Consider the following 21979-nt stretch of genomic DNA (forward strand, 5'->3'; position numbering starts at 1 on the left):
ACGGATAAAACCATAAAAACAACATCCAGGTTGTATAAAACAGGAAAGACTTCACCTCCTGAATGTGTGTGATGGTCTCAGGTGGAGGGACGGGGGACTCCGGTCAACCTGCCGTCATCCAGGGGCCCGAGCACCCCAGGGTCTCCTGCTACTGGCATCATGGTAACACCTGCTCCAACACACCTGAAACACACTGGAAACACAGCTGACACACACCTGGAACACACCTGAAACACAACTAAAACACACACCTGAAACACAGCTGACACACACCTGGAACACACCTGAAACACAACTAAAACACACACCTGAAACACAACTAAAACACACACCTGAAACACAGCTGACACACACCTGGAACACACCTGAAACACAACTAAAACACACACCTGAAACACAACTAAAACACACACCTGAAACACACTGGAAACACAGCTGACACACACCTGGAACACACCTGGAACACAACTAAAACAAACACCTGAAACACAACTAAAACACAACTAAAACAAACACCTGACACACACCTGAAACACACCTGAAACACAACTAAAACAAACACCTGACACACACCTGAAACACACCTGGAACACAACTAAAACAAACACCTGACACACACCTGAAACACAACTAAATCAAACACCTGACACACACCTGGAACACACCTGGAACACAACTAAAACAAACACCTGAAACACAACTAAAACACAACTAAAACAAACACCTGACACACACCTGAAACACACCTGAAACACAACTAAAACAAACACCTGACACACACCTGAAACACACCTGGAACACAACTAAAACACAACTAAAACAAACACCTGAAACACAACTAAAACACACACCTGAAACACAACTAAAACACACACCTGAAACACACTGGAAACACAGCTGACACACACCTGGAACACAACTAAAACAAACACCTGAAACACAACTAAAACACACACCTGAAACACACTGGAAGCACAGCTGACACACACCTGGAACACACCTGGAACACAACTAAAACAAACACCTGAAACACAACTAAAACACAACTAAAACAAACACCTGACACACACCTGAAACACACCTGAAACACAACTAAAACAAACACCTGACATACATCTGAAACACACCTGGAACACAACTAAAACAAACACCTGACACACACCTGAAACACAACTAAAACAAACACCTGACACACACCTGAAACACACCTGGAACACAACTAAAACAAACACCTGTAACACAACTAAAACAAACACCTGACACACACCTGAAACACACCTGGAACACAACTAAAACAAACACCTGAAACACAACTAAAACAAACACCTGAAACACACCTAAAACACAACTAAAACACACACCTGAAACACAACTAAAACACAACTAAAACAAACACCTGAAAGACAACTAAAACAAACACCTGAAACACACCTAAAACACAACTAAAACACACACCTGAAAAACACCTGAAAAACAACTAAAACAAACACCTGACACACAACTGAAACAGACTTGGAACACAACTAAAACACACACCTGAAACACACTTGAAACACAACTAAAACACACACCTGAAAAACACCTGAAACACACCTAAAACACACCTGACACACACTGGAAGCACAGATGACACACACCTGAAACACACCTGGAACACAACTAAAACAAACACCTGACACACACCTGAAACACAACTAAAACAAACACCTGACACACACCTGAAACACACCTGGAACACAACTAAAACAAACACCTGACACACACCTGGAACACACCTGGAACACAACTAAAACAAACACCTGAAACACAACTAAAACACAACTAAAACAAACACCTGACACACACCTGAAACACACCTGAAACACAACTAAAACAACACCTGACCCACACCTGAAACACACCTGGAACACACCTGGAACACAACTAAAACAAACACCTGAAACACAACTAAAACACAACTAAAACAAACACCTGACACACACCTGAAACACACCTGAAACACAACTAAAACAAACACCTGAAACACAACTAAAACAAACACCTGACACACACCTGAAACACACCTGGAACACAACTAAAACAAACACCTGACACACACCTGAAACACACCTGGAACACAACTAAAACAAACACCTGAAACACAACTAAAACACAACTAAAACAAACACCTGAAACACAACTAAAACAAACACCTGAAACACAACTAAAACACACACCTGAAAAACACCTGAAACACAACTAAAACAAACACCTGACACACACCTGAAACACACCTGGAACACAACTAAAACAAACACCTGAAACACAACTAAAACACACACCTGAAACACACTTGAAACACAACTAAAACACACACCTGAAAAACACCTGAAACACACCTGACACACACTGGAAGCACAGATGACACACACCTGAAACACACCTGAAACACAACTAAAACAAACACTTGAAACACAACTAAAACAAACACCTGACACACCTGAAACATAACTAAAACAAACACCTGACACACACCTGAAACACAACTAAAACACAACTAAAACACAACTAAAACAAACACCTGACACACACCTGAAACACAACTAAAACACAACTAAAACAAACACCTGACACACACCTGAAACACAACTAAAACACACACCTGAAACACAACTGAAACACAACTAAAACACACACCTGAAACACAACTAAAACACACACCTGACACACACCTGAAACACACCTGGAACACAACTAAAACAAACACCTGACACACACCTGAAACACAACTAAAACAAACACCTGACACACACCTGAAACACACCTGGAACACAACTAAAACAAACACCTGACACACACCTGGAACACACCTGGAACACAACTAAAACAAACACCTGAAACACAACTAAAACACAACTAAAACAAACACCTGACACACACCTGAAACACACCTGAAACACAACTAAAATAAACACCTGACACACACCTGAAACACACCTGGAACACAACTAAAACAAACACCTGACACACACCTGAACACACCTGGAACACAACTAAAACAAACACCTGAAACACAACTAAAACACAACTAAAACAAACACCTGAAACACAACTAAAACAAACACCTGAAACACACCTAAAACACAACTAAAACACACACCTGAAAAACACCTGAAACACAACTAAAACAAACACCTGACACACACCTGAAACACCCCTGGAACACAACTAAAACAAACACCTGAAACACAACTAAAACACACACCTGAAACACACTTGAAACACAACTAAAACACACACCTGAAAAACACCTGAAACACACCTGAAACACACCTGAAAAACACCTGAAACACAACTAAAACATACACCTGAAACACACCTGAAACACAACGAAAACACACACCTGAAACACAACTAAAACACAACTAAAACACAACTAAAACAAACACCTGACACACACCTAAAACAAACACCTGACACACACCTGAAACACAACTAAAACACACACGAAACACAACGAAAACAAACACCTGAAACACACACCTGAAACACACTGGAAACACAGCTGACACACACCTGAAACACACCTGAAACACAACTAAAACACACACCTGACACACACCTGAAACACAACTAAAACACACACCTGAAACACACACCTGAAACACACCTGAAACACAACTAAAACACACACCTGACACACACCTGAAACACAACGAAAACAAACACCTGAAACACACACCTGAAACACACTGGAAACACAGCTGAAACACACCTGAAACACACCTGAAACACAACTAAAACACACACCTGACACACACCTGAAACACAACTAAAACACACACCTCAAACACAACTAAAACACACACCTGAAACACACTGGAAACACAGCTGACACACACCTCAAACACAACTAAAACACACCTGAAACACACCTGAAACACACCTGGAACACACTGGAAACACAGCTGACACACACCTGAAACACACCTGAAACACACACCTGAAACACACCTGAAACACACTGGAAACACACTTGAAACACGGCTGACACACACACCTGAAACACAACTAAAACAAACACCTGAAACACACCTGGAACACACTGGAAACACAGCTGAAACACACCTGACACACACATGAAACACACCTGACACACACCTCAAACATCTGTTCCCTGTGTGTGTGTGTGTGTGTGTGTGTGTGTGTGTGTGTGTGCTGCATCCAGGCGCGAGTGAACGACCAGGTGGTCGGCTACAGAGACCTGGCAGCTCTGCCCAGAGATAAAGCTATCCTTCAGGTGGAGAGACCCGACCTGATGACCTACCAACCACACCTCACCTTCTCCCCCCTCGACCCGCCCCGCAGACAAGTACACACACACACACACACACACACACACACACACACACACACACACACACACACACACTAATGTGAATAGTCTGGAATCTTCTCACCTGAAACACCTGTAGACACGTTCAGCAGGTGAAATCTCTCCATTATTATTTTGTCGTCCCTGAAAACACAAACAGGTCAGAGTGTGAACTAACATATGAGAGTAATAACAAAAACAATATTAATGTTATTAATGATATAATAATAATCATTAGGTTACTTTATGTTAAGTTTGTTTCATTCAGCCTGAAAACATGAACCTTCCTCTCAGTTTGAGTGTTAATGTGTCTCGTTGTCTCTCACTGTCTCACTTTGTCTCTCATTGTCTCTCACTGTGTCTCTTTGTCTCTCACTGTCTCTCATTGTGTCTCATTGTCTCTCACTGTGTCTCTTTGTCTCTCATTGTCTCTCACTGTGTCTCTTTGTCTCTCATTGTGTCTCATTGTCTCTCACTGTGTCTCTTTGTCTCTCATTGTGTCTCACTTTGTCTCTCATTGTCTCTCACTGTGTCTCTTTGTCTCTCACTGTCTCTCATTGTGTCTCATTGTCTCTCACTGTCTCTCACTGTGTCTCTTTGTCTCTCATTGTGTCTCATTGTCTCTCACTGTGTCTCTTTGTCTCTCATTGTGTCTCACTGTCTCTCACTGTCTCTCACTGTGTCTCTTTGTCTCTAATTGTGTCTCATTGTCTCTCACTGTGTCTCTTTGTCTCTCATTGTCTCTTTGTCTCTCATTGTGTCTCATTGTCTCTCACTGTGTCTCTTTGTCTCTCACTGTGTCTCTTTGTCTCTCATTGTCTCTCACTGTGTCTCTTTGTCTCTCATTGTGTCTCATTGTCTCTCACTGTGTCTCTTTGTCTCTCACTGTCTCTCATTGTGTCTCATTGTCTCTCACTGTGTCTCATTGTCTCTCACTGTGTCTTTGTCTCTCATTGTGTCTCACTGTCTCTCATTGTGTCTCATTGTCTCTCACTGGCTCTCACTGTGTCTCTTTGTCTCTCATTGTCTCTCACTGTGTCTCTTTGTCGCTCACTGTGTCTCTTTGTCTCTCACTGTGTCTCATTGTCTCTCACTGTGTCTCTTTGTCTCTCATTGTCTCTCACTGTGTCTCATTGTCTCTCACTGTGTCTCTTTGTCTCTCATTGTGTCTCACTGTCTCTCATTGTGTCTCATTGTCTCTCACTGTCTCTCACTTTGTCTCTCATTGTCTCTCACTGTGTCTCTTTGTCTCTCACTGTCTCTCACTGTGTCTCTTTATCTCTCACTGTGTCTCTTTGTCTCTCACTGTCTCTCACTGTGTCTCTTTGTCTCTCACTGTCTCTCACTGTGTCTCTTTGTCTCTCACTGTGTCTCTTTGTCTCTCACTGTCTCTCACTGTGTCTCATTGTCTCTCACTGTGTCTCTTTGTCTCTCACTGTCTCTCACTGTGTCTCTTTGTCTCTCATTGTGTCTCATTGTCTCTCACTGTGTCTCTCACTGTGTCTCTTTGTCTCTCACTGTCTCTCACTGTGTCTCATTGTCTCTCACTGTGTCTCTTTGTCTCTCACTGTGTCTCTTTGTCTCTCATTGTCTCTCACTGTGTCTCATTGTGTCTCTCTGGTCTGCAGCGGTCGCTATCTCCTCCTGCCTTGTCTCTCATTGTCTCTCACTGTCTCTCACTGTGTCTCTTTGTCTCTCATTGTGTCTCATTGTCTCTCACTGTGTCTCTTTGTCTCTCATTGTGTCTCACTTTGTCTCTCATTGTCTCTCACTGTGTCTCTTTGTCTCTCACTGTCTCTCATTGTGTCTCATTGTCTCTCACTGTGTCTCTTTGTCTCTCATTGTGTCTCATTGTCTCTCACTGTGTCTCTTTGTCTCTCATTGTGTCTCACTGTCTCTCACTGTCTCTCACTGTGTCTCTTTGTCTCTCATTGTGTCTCATTGTCTCTCACTGTGTCTCATTGTCTCTTTGTCTCTCATTGTGTCTCATTGTCTCTCACTGTGTCTCTTTGTCTCTCACTGTGTCTCTTTGTCTCTCATTGTCTCTCACTGTGTCTCTTTGTCTCTCATTGTGTCTCATTGTCTCCCACTGTGTCTCTTTGTCTCTCACTGTCTCTCATTGTGTCTCATTGTCTCTCACTATCTCTCACTGTGTCTCATTGTCTCTCACTGTGTCTTTGTCTCTCATTGTGTCTCACTGTCTCTCATTGTGTCTCACTGGCTCTCACTGTGTCTCTTTGTCTCTCATTGTCTCTCACTGTGTCTCTTTGTCGCTCACTGTGTCTCTTTGTCTCTCACTGTGTCTCATTGTCTCTCACTGTGTCTCTTTGTCTCTCATTGTCTCTCACTGTGTCTCTTTGTCTCTCATTGTCTCTCACTGTGTCTCTTTGTCTCTCATTGTGTCTCACTGTCTCTCATTGTGTCTCATTGTCTCTCACTGTCTCTCACTTTGTCTCTCATTGTCTCTCACTGTGTCTCTTTGTCTCTCACTGTCTCTCACTGTGTCTCTTTGTCTCTCACTGTGTCTCTTTGTCTCTCACTGTCTCTCACTGTGTCTCTTTGTCTCTCACTGTCTCTCATTGTGTCTCATTGTCTCTCACTGTGTCTCTTTGTCTCTCACTGTGTCTCTTTGTCTCTCACTGTGTCTCATTGTCTCTCACTGTGTCTCTTTGTCTCTCACTGTGTCTCTTTGTCTCTCATTGTGTCTCATTGTCTCTCACTGTGTCTCTTTGTCTCTCACTGTGTCTCATTGTCTCTCACTGTGTCTCTCACTGTGTCTCTTTGTCTCTCACTGTGTCTCTTTGTCTCTCATTGTCTCTCACTGTGTCTCATTGTGTCTCTCTGGTCTGCAGCGGTCTCTATCTCCTCCTGCCTCGTCTCCTACCATGTCTCCTGAGGTAAGACCTCCTGCCTCCATCTCACAGCCTTCATCTGCTGCTGCTGGTGATGATGATGATGATGATGATGATGATCCTCGGCCCTCGTCTTCAGTTTCAATCACGTCTTTGTTCAAAATGAGACATTTAAAGTCTCTGGTTGTCCTCTGAGGACAAAGTGTCTCTGTTTCTGTCATGTTGTTCTTCATCATCAGGATTTTACTTTGAAAGGTCAAAGAGACGATGAGAATAGTTCACATGTTTTCAACCAACGTGACGCTCGAATCTGTTAATCGAATAAAGTTCAGATGAAAACGATGTGTTTGTGTTTCGTCTCCAGGTGAAGGAACGCCGAGCAGAGAGCGACAGCGGCTCACCTGCAGGATCAACGCTGACTCTGCAGAGTGGACGCAAGACCAGTGGAAGCCAGCAGCACTTCCACAGACCAGGTCCCCCCCTCCCACACACACACACACAGACACACACACACACACACACACACACACACACACACACACACACACACACACACACACACACACACACACACACAGACACACACACACACACACAGACACACACACACACACACACACACACACACACACACACACACACACACACACACACACACACACACACACACAGACACACACACACACACACACACACACACACACACACACACACACAGACACACACACACACACACACACACACACACACACAGACACACACACACACACACACAGACACACACACACACACACACACAGCCTCGTACCGAACGGTTCAATACGAATACGCGTATTGTTACACCCCTAGTATTAATACTTTGTAATACTTTGTAATAATACTTTGTAATTTGAAACTGAGTCTGAACTGTGAGAACTATGTTTTTAGATAACGGAGCGAATATCTACATGAAACCTCCCATCTACAAACATGGTGAGCGCTTCATCTTCATCACTGTTTCTGCTGTCACTCTTCTTCGTGTTTATACTCTTCTGGTTTCTTCAGAGGTTAACAAACATGTCGAAGGCGTCATTCAGTCAGCAAAGTTTCCAGCTGCTCAGCCTCCAGATCCAAACCTGCCGTCCAAGATAGAGACCGAGTACTGGCCCTGCCCCCCCTCACTGGCTGCCATGGGTAACACACGCACACGCACACGCACACAATCTGCAGTTTAAGTTTAAAACAGGTTTAAACCTTTGTTGTAACTAAATGTCAGAAACCCAAACTCCACTCGTGGTTTAGTCATTACATTACAGTCATGGCGCAGACTTACATTAAGTAGCATTTTTATTGTCATATAGATTTTTACACATACACGAAGTTTGACGACTGCATTTGACCCGTCCCTGTATAGGGAGCAGTGGGCTGCCATTGAGGAGCCGTTAGGGGTTCAGTGTAGTGCTCAGGTACACTTCGACACGTGACACGTCCCAGTCGGGGATCGAGCCGCTGACCTTCCGGTTCCCAGACGACCTCTTAACCCAGTGCGCCCCCGTGACAGTAACTGCATGAAATTCGAAAGAGGACGAGGAGAACTGAGGAACCGAGACAAGACAGTGTTTCCATTTTGGGGAGAGTAGCAGGCCAGCACCACCACCCGCCTCACAGCTCTGCAGTGTGAGAGACAGAGTCCACGTGTGACAGAGCTGTGGGTGTGATGGTGTTTACTGGTGGGATCCAGGTCTCAGTTCGAGCAGGAACGCTGAGAGAGAGCAAGGAAGCGTAGCCCGAGATCAACTCAGCTTTCAGCACTGCCGACTGGCAATTCCAGAGCCCCCCCGCCACCACTCGCTCACCATGAGCTGAGAGAGGAGGTTAGTGAGGTCACGGCACCTGAGAGTGTCCCAACGTCTACGTGACCACCGGGCAGAAGAACGGACAGAAATAGGATCAAACACATGGTCGTCAACATTAACAGATTATTGACCCGCAAGTACACGCTTGAAAAAGTTGCCCTGTTGCCTTCGTTTGCCCGACGCTTCCAGCCACCAGCAGTGGTTCAGGACCGCCACTTAACAGAGCAATGAACAGGTGAAACCAAAGCACCTCCCTCACACTGAAGCAGCAGGTACAGCTGATAACAACATGTAAAAGCAAGAACAACATATTGAAGTCGATTCTAGGTGAGTCGGTAGTTCAGTATCCCTCCAGAAGCAAAATACACCCAAAATACACCCTATAGTACACACACTCTACAGGGTGTATACTATACACTCTACAGGGTGTATAGTACACACACTCTACAGGGTGTATAGTACATACACTCTACAGGGTGTATAGTACACACACTCTACAGGGTGTATAGTACATACACTCTACAGGGTGTATAGTACACACACTCTACAGGGTGTATAGTACATACACTCTACAGGGTGTATAGTACACACACTCTACAGGGTGTATAGTACACACACTCTACAGGGTGTATACTATACACTCTACAGGGTGTATAATACACACACTCTACAGGGTGTATAGTACACACACTCTACAGGGTGTATAGTACACACACTACAGGGTGTATAGTACACACACTCTACAGGGTGTATAGTATACACACTCTACAGGGTGTATAGTACACACACTCTACAGGGTGTATAGTACACACACTACAGGGTGTATAGTATACACACTCTACAGGGTGTATAGTACACACACTACAGGGTGTATAGTATACACACTCTACAGGGTGTATAGTATACACACTCTACAGGGTGTATAGTATACACACTCTACAGGGTGTATAGTACACACACTCTACAGGGTGTATAGTACACACACTACAGGGTGTATAGTATACACACTCTACAGGGTGTATAGTATACACACTCTACAGGGTGTATAGTATACACACTCTACAGGGTGTATAGTACACACACACTACAGGGTGTATAGTATACACACTCTACAGGGTGTATAGTATACACACTCTACAGGGTGTATAGTACACACACTACAGGGTGTATAGTACACACACACTACAGGGTGTATAGTACACACTCTACAGGGTATATAGTACACACACACTACAGGGTGTATAGTATACACACTCTACAGGGTGTATAGTACACACACTACAGGGTGTATAGTACATACACTCTACAGGGTGTATAGTATACACACTCTACAGGGTGTATAGTATACACACTCTACAGGGTATATAGTACACACACACTACAGGGTGTATAGTATACACACTCTACAGGGTGTATAGTATACACACTCTACAGGGTGTATAGTACACACACTACAGGGTGTATAGTATACACACTCTACAGGGTGTATAGTATACACACTCTACAGGGTGTATAGTATACACACTCTACAGGGTGTATAGTACACACACACTACAGGGTGTATAGTATACACACTCTACAGGGTGTATAGTACACACACTACAGGGTGTATAGTACACACACACTACAGGGTGTATAGTACACACTCTACAGGGTGTATAGTACACACACTACAGGGTGTATAGTACACACACACTACAGGGTGTATAGTATACACACTCTACAGGGTGTATAGTATACACACTCTACAGGGTGTATAGTACACACACTACAGGGTGTATAGTACACACACACTACAGGGTGTATAGTACACACTCTACAGGGTGTATAGTACATACACTCTACAGGGTGTATAGTACACACACTCTACAGGGTGTATAGTACACACACTCTACAGGGTGTATAGTACATACACTCTACAGGGTGTACACTATACACTCTACAGGGTGTATAGTACACACACTACAGGGTGTATAGTACACACACACTACAGGGTGTATAGTACACACACTACAGGGTGTATAGTACACACTCTACAGGGTGTATAGTACATACACTCTACAGGGTGTATAGTACACACACTCTACAGGGTGTACAGTATACACACACTACAGGGTGTATAGTACATACACTCTACAGGGTGTATAGTACACACTCTACAGGGTGTATAGTACATACACTCTACAGGGTGTATAGTACACACTCTACAGGGTGTATAGTACATACACTCTACAGGGTGTACAGTATACACACTCTACAGGGTGTATAGTACATACACTCTACAGGGTGTATAGTACACACTCTACAGGGTGTATAGTACACACACTCTACAGGGTGTATAGTACACACACTACAGGGTGTATAGTACACACACACTACAGGGTGTATAGTACACACACTACAGGGTGTATAGTACACACTCTACAGGGTGTATAGTACATACACTCTACAGGGTGTATAGTACACACACTCTACAGGGTGTACAGTATACACACACTACAGGGTGTATAGTACATACACTCTACAGGGTGTATAGTACACACTCTACAGGGTGTATAGTACATACACTCTACAGGGTGTATAGTACACACTCTACAGGGTGTATAGTACATACACTCTACAGGGTGTACAGTATACACACTCTACAGGGTGTATAGTACATACACTCTACAGGGTGTATAGTACACACACACTACAGGGTGTATAGTACACACTCTACAGGGTGTATAGTACACACACTACAGGGTGTATAGTACACACACACTACAGGGTGTATAGTACACACACTCTACAGGGTGTACAGTATACACACACTACAGGGTGTATAGTACATACACTCTACAGGGTGTATAGTACACACTCTACAGGGTGTATAGTACACACACTCTACAGGGTGTTAACCTGATGCTCACCTGGTTTAATCGAGGTTTAACAAAACCTAAAACCTGCAGCTGATCCGGTTTAACCGAGCTTTAGCTGAAATCGAATCTAATATAATCCTCGATTTATTCAAAGCGGTTTAAATGTGAAGTGATATATTCCAGACTGTAAGGAGTTATTTTAGCTGTATTTCATGAGTTGGTTGTGGGTTAGGGTTCGTATGTGGTATTAGCTCCTCTCCTCAGGTGTGTGTGATATGATCTCAGGTCTCAGCTTTTAAACCCTGATGGCTCTGAAGATAAGTGACAGACTGTGTCTGTCGCTCGACCTAACTTTGAGCTTGAACTCTATTAGAGACGGAGTGGAGGAAGAAGAAGGAGCTGCAGGAGGAAGACGAGTTTGAAGACCTGACAGGAGAAGCGGAGATCCTGCAGGAACAAGCTGTGGAAAAGGTTCGTCAGTTAAACATCAGAGCAACACAAACAGAAATAAGCAGAAGTAACTGATGGGTTCTGTGTTGGTGGTGAGATCAGATCAAGTCCAACCTGGGTCGCCTCATCCTGAAGGAGGAGAAAGAGAAGGCCGTTCACTGTCGGAGGAAGACGCAGTCGCTGCCGGACAGAACGCACATGCACACCAGTAAGACTCTCTGTGGCGCGTCTTTGTGTTCGGGGTGAATCTGATCTCAACACTTCCTTTTGTTTGTCTGCAGGTTTGTCAGCTGGTGCATCAAAGTCTCCTTCACACTCCGGCCCGGCTCTGACCAGAGTAAGTGATGAGAGCTGCTGCAGCTTCACCTTCACCACCAACGTGGTTCTGATCAAGTTCAATTACAACAGGAGGAGAACACACGACGTAGCGATGATCCACTGAGCCGATGGTTTCTGATCGGGTTGGACAGTGAACACAGGTCTTCTGTGGACTGTCAGTAAACATACATCAGAAATACCAGTTGGTTTGTCTGTTGATGTGATGAAGACGATGTCCTGGTGTTTGACATGTAAATGTAAAGTTTGATGATCTGGTAGTCTGTGTGTTTCTGCCCAGCACCGCAGATAGAGATTAAATCTATGAAATCTAAATTGTTCTATTTCTAGGGAGCATAAAAAGGGAGTATCAAATGTAAAATGATTTTCTTTGTGTTTGCAGATGCAGTCTGCAGAGTTCACCACAGACGGAGATAAAGGAGAAGCAGGTAGAAGTTCTACCCTGAAGGGTTCAGTTTTACAGAGTTACACAAATGCATCACCAATAAAGGAAACACAACGTATCCTTCAAAGAGTAGTAACAGTACTAATACCTGCAGTACTGTAGTAACAGTACTAATACCTGCAGTACTGTAGTAACAGTACTAATACCTGCAGTACAGAAGTAACAGTACTAATACCTGCAGTACTGTAGTAACAGTACTAATACCTGCAGTACAGAAGTAACAGTACTAATACCTGCAGTACTGTAGTAACAGTACTAATACATGCAATACTGTAGTAACAGTACTAATACCTGCAGTACAGAAATAACAGTACTAATACCTGCAGTACTGTAGTAACAGTACTAATACCTGCAGTACTGTAGTAACAGTACTAATACCTGCAGTACTGTAGTAACAGTACTAATACCTGCAGTACTGTAGTAACAGTACTAATACCTGCAGTACTGTAGTAACAGTACTAATACCTGCAGTACTGTAGTAACAGTACTAATACCTGCAGTACAGAAGTAACAGTACTAATACCTGCAGTACTGTAGTAACAGTACTAATACCTGCAGTACTGTAGTAACAGTACTAATACATGCAGTACAGTAGTAACAGTACTAATACATGCAGTACAGAAGTAACAGTACTAATACCTGCAGTACTGTAGTAACAGCACTAATACCTGCAGTACAGAAGTAACAGCACTAATACCTGCAGTACTGTAGTAACAGTACTAATACCTGCAGTACTGTAGTAACAGTACTAATACCTGCAGTACAGAAGTAACAGTACTAATACCTGCAGTACTGTAGTAACAGTACTAATACATGCAGTACAGTAGTAACAGTACTAATACCTGCAGTACTGTAGTAACAGCACTAATACCTGCAGTACAGAAGTAACAGCACTAATACCTGCAGTACTGTAGTAACAGTACTAATACCTGCAGTACAGTAGTAACAGTACTAATACCTGCAGTACTGTAGTAACAGTACTAATACCTGCAGTACAGAAGTAACAGTACTAATACCTGCAGTACTGTAGTAACAGCACTAATACCTGCAGTACAGTAGTAACAGTACTAATACCTGCAGTACTGTAGTAACAGTACTAATACCTGCAGTACAGAAGTAACAGTACTAATACCTGCAGTACTGTAGTAACAGTACTAATACATGCAGTACAGTAGTAACAGTACTAATACCTGCAGTACTGTAGTAACAGCACTAATACCTGCAGTACAGAAGTAACAGCACTAATACCTGCAGTACTGTAGTAACAGTACTAATACCTGCAGTACAGTAGTAACAGTACTAATACCTGCAGTACTGTAGTAACAGTACTAATACCTGCAGTACAGAAGTAACAGTACTAATACCTGCAGTACTGTAGTAACAGTACTAATACATGCAGTACAGTAGTAACAGTACTAATACCTGCAGTACTGTAGTAACAGTACTAATACCTGCAGTACTGTAGTAACAGTACTAATACCTGCAGTACTGTAGTAACAGTACTAATACATGCAGTACAGTAGTAACAGTACTAATACATGCAGTACAGAAGTAACAGTACTAATACATGCAGTACTGTAGTAACAGTACTAATACCTGCAGTACAGAAGTAACAGCACTAATACCTGCAGTACTGTAGTAACAGTACTAATACCTGCAGTACAGAAGTAACAGCACTAATACCTGCAGTACTGTAGTAACAGTACTAATACATGCAGTACTGTAGTAACAGTACTAATACCTGCAGTACAGAAGTAACAGCACTAATACCTGCAGTACTGCAGTAACAGTACTAATACATGCAGTACTGTAGTAACAGTACTAATACCTGCAGTACTGTAGTAACAGTACTAATACATACAGTACTGTAGTAACTCCTAATACATGCAGTACTGTAGTAACTACTAATACATGCAGTACAGTAGTAACAGTACTAATACCTGCAGTACTGTAGTAACAGTACTAATACCTGCAGTACAGAAGTAACAGTACTAATACCTGCAGTACTGTAGTAACAGTACTAATACCTGCAGTACAGAAGTAACAGTACTAATACCTGCAGTACTGTAGTAACAGTACTAATACATGCAGTACTGTAGTAACAGTACTAATACCTGCAGTACAGAAGTAACAGTACTAATACCTGCAGTACTGTAGTAACAGTACTAATACCTGCAGTACAGAAGTAACAGCACTAATACCTGCAGTACTGTAGTAACAGTACTAATACATGCAGTACTGCAGTAACAGTACTAATACCTGCAGTACAGTAGTAACAGTACTAATACCTGCAGTACTGTAGTAACTCCTAATACATGCAGTACTGTAGTAACTACTAATACATGCAGTACTGTAGTAACAGTACTAATACATGCAGTACTGTAGTAACAGTACTAATACCTGCAGTACAGTAGTAACAGTACTAATACCTGCAGTACTGTAGTAACTCCTAATACCTGCAGTACTGTAGTAACAGTACTAATACCTGCAGTACTGTAGTAACTCCTAATACATGCAGTACTGTAGTAACAGTACTAATACCTGCAGTACAGTAGTAACAGTACTAATACCTGCAGTACTGTAGTAACAGTACTAATACATGCAGTACTGTAGAAACTCCTAATACATGCAGTACTGTAGTAACTACTAATACATGCAGTACAGTAGTAACAGTACTAATACATGCAGTACAGTAGTAACAGTACTAATACCTGCAGTACAGTAGTAACAGTACTAATACATGCAGTACTGTAGTAACAGTACTAATACCTGCAGTACAGTAGTAACAGTACTAATACATGCAGTACTGTAGTAACAGTACTGATACATGCAGTACAGTAGTAACAGTACTGATACATACAGTACAGTAGTAACAGTACTAATACATACAGTACAGTAGTAACAGTACTAATACATGCAGTACAGTAGTAACAGTACTAATACATGCAGTACAGTAGTAACAGTACTAATACCTGCAGTACAGTAGTAACAGTACTAATACATGCAGTACAGTAGTAACAGTACTAATACATGCAGTACTGTAGTAACAGTACTAATACCTGCAGTACAGTAGTAACAGTACTAATACATACAGTACAGTAGTAACAGTACTAATACATACAGTACAGTAGTAACAGTTCTAATACATGCAGTACAGTAGTAACAGTACTGATACATACAGTACAGTAGTAACAGTACTAATACATACAGTACAGTAGTAACAGTACTAATACATGCAGTACTGTAGTAACAGTACTAATACATACAGTACAGTAGTAACAGTACTAATACATGCAGTACAGTAGTAACAGTACTAATACATACAGTACAGTAGTAACAGTACTAATACATGCAGTACTGTAGTAACAGTACTAATACATACAGTACAGTAGTAACAGTACTAATACATGCAGTACTGTAGTAACAGTACTAATACCTGCAGTACAGTAGTAACAGTACTAATACATACAGTACAGTAGTAACAGTTCTAATACATGCAGTACAGTAGTAACAGTACTGATACATACAGTACAGTAGTAACAGTACTAATACATACAGTACAGTAGTAACAGTACTAATACATACAGTACAGTAGTAACAGTACTAATACATACAGTACAGTAGTAACAGTACTAATACATGCAGTACTGTAGTAACAGTACTAATACCTGCAGTACAGTAGTAACAGTATTAATATATACAGTCCAGTAGTAACAGTACTAATACATACAGTACAGTAGTAACAGTACTGATACATGCAGTACAGTAGTAACAGTACTGATACATACAGTACAGTAGTAACAGTACTAATACATACAGTACAGTAGTAACAGTACTAATACATGCAGTACTGTAGTAACAGTACTAATACATACAGTACAGTAGTAACAGTACTAATACCTGCAGTACAGTAGTAACAGTACTAATACATGCAGTACAGTAGTAACAGTACTAATACATGCAGTACAGTAGTAACAGTACTAATACATGCAGTACTGTAGTAACAGTACTAATACCTGCAGTACAGTAGTAACAGTACTAATACATACAGTACAGTAGTAACAGTTCTAATACATGCAGTACAGTAGTAACAGTACTAATACATGCAGTACAGTAGTAACAGTACTAATACATACAGTACAGTAGTAACAGTTCTAATACATGCAGTACAGTAGTAACAGTACTAATACATACAGTACAGTAGTAACAGTACTAATACATACAGTACAGTAGTAACAGTACTAATACATACAGTACTGTAGTAACAGTACTAATACATGCAGTACAGTAGTAACAGTACTAATACATACAGTACTGTAGTAACAGTACTAATGCATACAGTACAGTAGTAACAGTACTAATACATGCAGTACTGTAGTAACAGTACTAATACATACAGTACTGTAGTAACAGTACTAATACATACAGTACAGTAGTAACAGTACTAATACATGCAGTACTGTAGTAACAGTACTAATACATGCAGTACAGTAGTAACAGTACTAATACATACAGTACAGTAGTAACAGTACTAATACATGCAGTACAGTAGTAACAGTACTAATACATGCAGTACAGTAGTAACAGTACTAATACCTGCAGTACTGTAGTAACAGTTCTAATACATGCAGTACAGTAGTAACAGTACTAATACATGCAGTAAAGTAGTAACAGTTCTAATACATGCAATACAGTAGTAACAGTACTAATACATGCAGTACAGTAGTAACAGTTCTAATACATGCAGTACAGTAGTAACAGTACTAATACATGCAGTACAGTAGTAACAGTTCTAATACATGCAGTACAGTAGTAACAGTACTAATATATACAGTACAGTAGTAACAGTTCTAATACCTGCAGTACAGTAGTAACAGTACTAATACATGCAGTACAGTAGTAACAGTTCTAATACATGCAGTACAGTAGTAACAGTACTAATACATACAGTACAGTAGTAACAGTACTAATATATACAGTACAGTAGTAACAGTACTAATACATACAGTACAGTAGTAACTATTTAATAACTTTTTGCACGTCACAGTCACATATATAATAATTTGAGAGCACAAAATAATGTGACAGGATTTAAAATCGTTGTTTATTCAATGTTCTGACTGTCGGATTTTCCTGTCGTGTCTTTGCAGCTGCTCAGGTAAGCATGTCTACTTGTCGTCTACCTGTCGTCTACCTGTCGTCTACGCGTCGTCTACGCGTCGTCTACTCGTCGTCTGCGCGTCGTCTGCGCGTCGTCTGCGCGTCGTCTACGCGTCGTCTACGCGTCGTCTACTCGTCGTCTACGCGTCGTCTACGGGTCGTCTACCCGTCGTCTACGCGTCGTCTACTCGTCGTCTACTCGTCGTCTACTCGTCGTCTACTCGTCGTCTGCGCGTCGTCTGCCCGTCGTCTGCGCGTCGTCTGCTCGTCGTCTGCCCGTCGTCTGCCCGTCGTCTGCCCGTCGTCTACGCGTCGTCTACGCGTCGTCTGCCCGTCGTCTGCCCGTCGTCTGCCCGTCGTCTGCCCGTCGTCTGCCCGTCGTCTGCCCGTCGTCTGCCCGTCGTCTGCCCGTCGTCTACGCGTCGTCTACGCGTCGTCTACCTGTCGTCTACGCGTCGTCTACGCGTCGTCTACTCGTCGTCTGCGCGTCGTCTACGCGTCGTCTACGCGTCGTCTACGCGTCGTCTACTCGTCGTCTACGCGTCGTCTACGCGTCGTCTACGCGTCGTCTACTCGTCGTCTACGCGTCGTCTACGCGTCGTCTACGCGTCGTCTACTCGTCGTCTACGCGTCGTCTACTCGTCGTCTACGCGTCGTCTACTCGTCGTCTACGCGTCGTCTACGCATCGTCTACTCGTCGTCTACTCGTCGTCTACGCGTCGTCTACTCTTCGTCTACTCGTCGTCTGCGCGTCGTCTGCGCGTCGTCTGCCCGTCGTCTGCGCGTCGTCTGCTCGTCGTCTGCTCGTCGTCTGCCCGTCGTCTGCCCGTCGTCTGCCCGTCGTCTGCCCGTCGTCTACGCGTCGTCTACGCGTCGTCTGCCCGTCGTCTGCCCGTCGTCTGCCCGTCGTCTGCCCGTCGTCTGCCCGTCGTCTGCCCGTCGTCTGCCCGTCGTCTGCCCGTCGTCTGCCCGTCGTCTGCCCGTCGTCTGCCCGTCGTCTGCCCGTCGTCTACGCGTCGTCTGCCCGTCGTCTACCTGTCGTCTGCGCGTCGTCTGCCCGTCTACGTCATCAACATGTCTCCTGCTAGTTGTCTCCATGTCAGCTTTGTGTCGTCTGTGAGGCATGTGCAGACGTGTTGCCTGCATGTTGTGTAGTCTGCTCAGTCTCTGAGGCATGTGCAGTAGCATCTGTGTAACCTTTCAGTCTTTACTGAACAGCTGCAAGTCTAAACTAACTCCTCCTGCACTCGGCTTGAGCTTCTTTGAGCGCGTGTCTCTCAAACACTTGTGTGTTGAATCTGCATCTTTACACCATGCTCCGATTTCTAACTCTGCTTACTTTTGGCTTGGTATCATGCGACGGTGTGTGTGTGTGTGTGTAGAACGGAGATGCTCGCAGGGAGAGGATGGACAGAGGAAACTCTCTCCCCAGTATTCTGGAGCAGAAGGTGAGTTGATGTTGAGTCACTGAATCAAAGTGAATCAACACGTGTTTTGTTCATGAACAATATCATTGTTTAGAATGTATGAAACATAAAACAAGTAGTTATTGTTACAGATATTTGATAAAGATGAAGAAGTGACGATGTTACAGCTCATGATGTTGTGTTCAGGTTCTTCCCTATGAAGCTCTGATTGTGACCCACAGAGGGCGCTGCAGGCTGCCACCAGGAGTGGACCGCACTCGACTGGAGGTATGTGTGTGTGTGTGTGTGCATCAATAATTATGATATATATTGTCAAAAAGTAGAGTTTAGTTTTTCTGAATATTATTAAACTGAAAGCAATAAACATTTTATTTATTTATTATTTTATATTAATTTGTGTATTATTGACTTTTACTGCTGAAATAAACACAAAGGTCCTCCTCCTCCTCCTCTTCCTCTTCCTCCTCTTCCTCCTCCTCCTCCTCAGAGACATCTGGCTCCGGATCAGTTCCAGCAGCTCTTCCAGATGTCGATGTCTGAGTTCGAGCGTCTTTCTTTGTGGAGACGAAACGAGCTGAAGAAGAAAGCCTCACTTTTCTAACAGGAAGTGAACTCATCCATTCAAATACTTGATGACCCGCCTACTTGGAGAGGAGGAGACACACACACACACACTAACTAACCAATCACGTCTCTGGATGCGATCAGCTGGCCCTGATTAACCCTTTACTCACATGTATAACCTGCACTTATAATCACTACTGCTAGCAAACCTTCATCATCATCATCTTCATCAGAGGTCTGGTTTCATGAAGCTGGTTCACTTTCTAACTACATCACATCGCCGTAGTTACTGTCTACCGACCAATCGGATCACTGGAAACACGATAACTCAAACAACGGAAGCCCGATAGCGAATAAATTCACAGCTTTATTATAAAGGGACATTTTTAATAAAAGCAGAACAAGAGAGGAGAGTTGATTAATCAGGAGGAGGAGGAGGGACGTCGTCTCCCCGTTAAGCTGATGTTATTGATCAGGTCTTTCTGACTCTTTGATCTTAGAATCAGATTTTATCATTTGACATCATTCAGACTGATGACATCGTTAACGCTCACTAACCCGATCTCTATCATATGTATAATATTCATCATGTTGACCTGAGGATCAATAAAGACGCAGACTTCATCTCATCAATAAATTAATACTCGTTATTGACTGATCAATAACTCCTCTTCCTGTTAATACCCGGCTTCATGACATCATTCAGTCCTCTGATGTTCACGATGATTCATGTTTTCAACTGATTGTAAACTTTATTTATATTTATAAATGTATTTGATGATTGTCCTTTTCATGCTTTTATTTTGAAAATATTATCACTGTACAGTTGTTTTTATTCCTCGCTTTAACTTCCACTTACCTTTACTTTGAAGGAGCAGTTCATAGTAATCAACACGGCCGCGTCTTAGTCTCTGTCATCTTCATCATCACGCTCACTTTTTATGCCTCCTCTTCTTCTTCCTCCTCTCCCTCATCTGGTCTCATGTTTCTGTTTGATGTAAAGAAGTTAAAATAAACCAGAGAACAGATTCTTTGATCTCGTGTGTTCCTTTAAGCCATCGATGACATCATGAACATTGATTAGTATTGATAATTGATGTTTAACCAAACAGGATCTACTTCCTACCAGAGAAATAGTCCCAATAAACATATTGATCAGATGACAGAATGAGTTTCTCAATAATGTGAGAAAACAAACCTCATTGTTTTGATGTTAGCGTTGTACGGAAGCCCTGAACGGTCAACATTCAACATTTTATTTCTTCTGGAATTGAATTAATTTTTTATTGATGTCAAATGAATATATTGTGTTTCCAAAGGGACTAAAACATTTGAATAGTGTCCGGTCAGGGCTTCCATATCTACGTTTCTATATTTATTAGTGCTGGGCAAGTTCACGCGTTATTATCTCGTTAACGCATTGTTTTATTATTTTTATTTTGAAAGTGCGTTGCTCACTGGCAGCGGTGGAGGAACGGAGACGACTGGACATCGCTGGTCAACTCACAGACACTCACATGTTAGTGCAGCTCTATGCTGACATTCACCGTAAACTCATTTAAACGCACAGATCGGGAGAGAAGGACTTTGTTAGCAGAAACATTAACGTGAGACAACATCCGGTTTCTTCAGACGAACATCTGGTTTTCAGAATAAGATGCCAACAAAGTATGAATTATATTCACATTAAGTATG

General features: G+C 42.5%; 1 protein-coding gene across 1 annotated transcript in view; it reads left to right on the plus strand.

Moving 5' to 3' along the window:
- The window catches only part of dmtn (dematin actin binding protein), a 25155-nt gene extending 3898 nt beyond the window's left edge, over nt 1–21257 (plus strand). The window contains exons 3-16 of the mRNA XM_079289048.1: nt 82–162; nt 4208–4351; nt 7207–7251; nt 7571–7679; nt 8134–8178; nt 8251–8379; nt 12276–12373; nt 12455–12560; nt 12634–12689; nt 13071–13116; nt 18284–18291; nt 19676–19741; nt 19907–19987; nt 20208–21257. Of these exons, the coding sequence (XP_079145174.1) occupies nt 82–162; nt 4208–4351; nt 7207–7251; nt 7571–7679; nt 8134–8178; nt 8251–8379; nt 12276–12373; nt 12455–12560; nt 12634–12689; nt 13071–13116; nt 18284–18291; nt 19676–19741; nt 19907–19987; nt 20208–20321 (1128 nt within the window). The 3' untranslated portion in view covers nt 20322–21257. The remainder of the gene's footprint in view (nt 1–81; nt 163–4207; nt 4352–7206; nt 7252–7570; nt 7680–8133; nt 8179–8250; nt 8380–12275; nt 12374–12454; nt 12561–12633; nt 12690–13070; nt 13117–18283; nt 18292–19675; nt 19742–19906; nt 19988–20207) is intronic.
- Nucleotides 21258–21979: the final 722 nt, after the last annotated feature.

Source organism: Melanostigma gelatinosum (assembly GCF_949748355.1).
Source record: "Melanostigma gelatinosum genome assembly, chromosome: 18".
Taxonomy (NCBI): Eukaryota; Metazoa; Chordata; class Actinopteri; order Perciformes; family Zoarcidae; genus Melanostigma; species Melanostigma gelatinosum.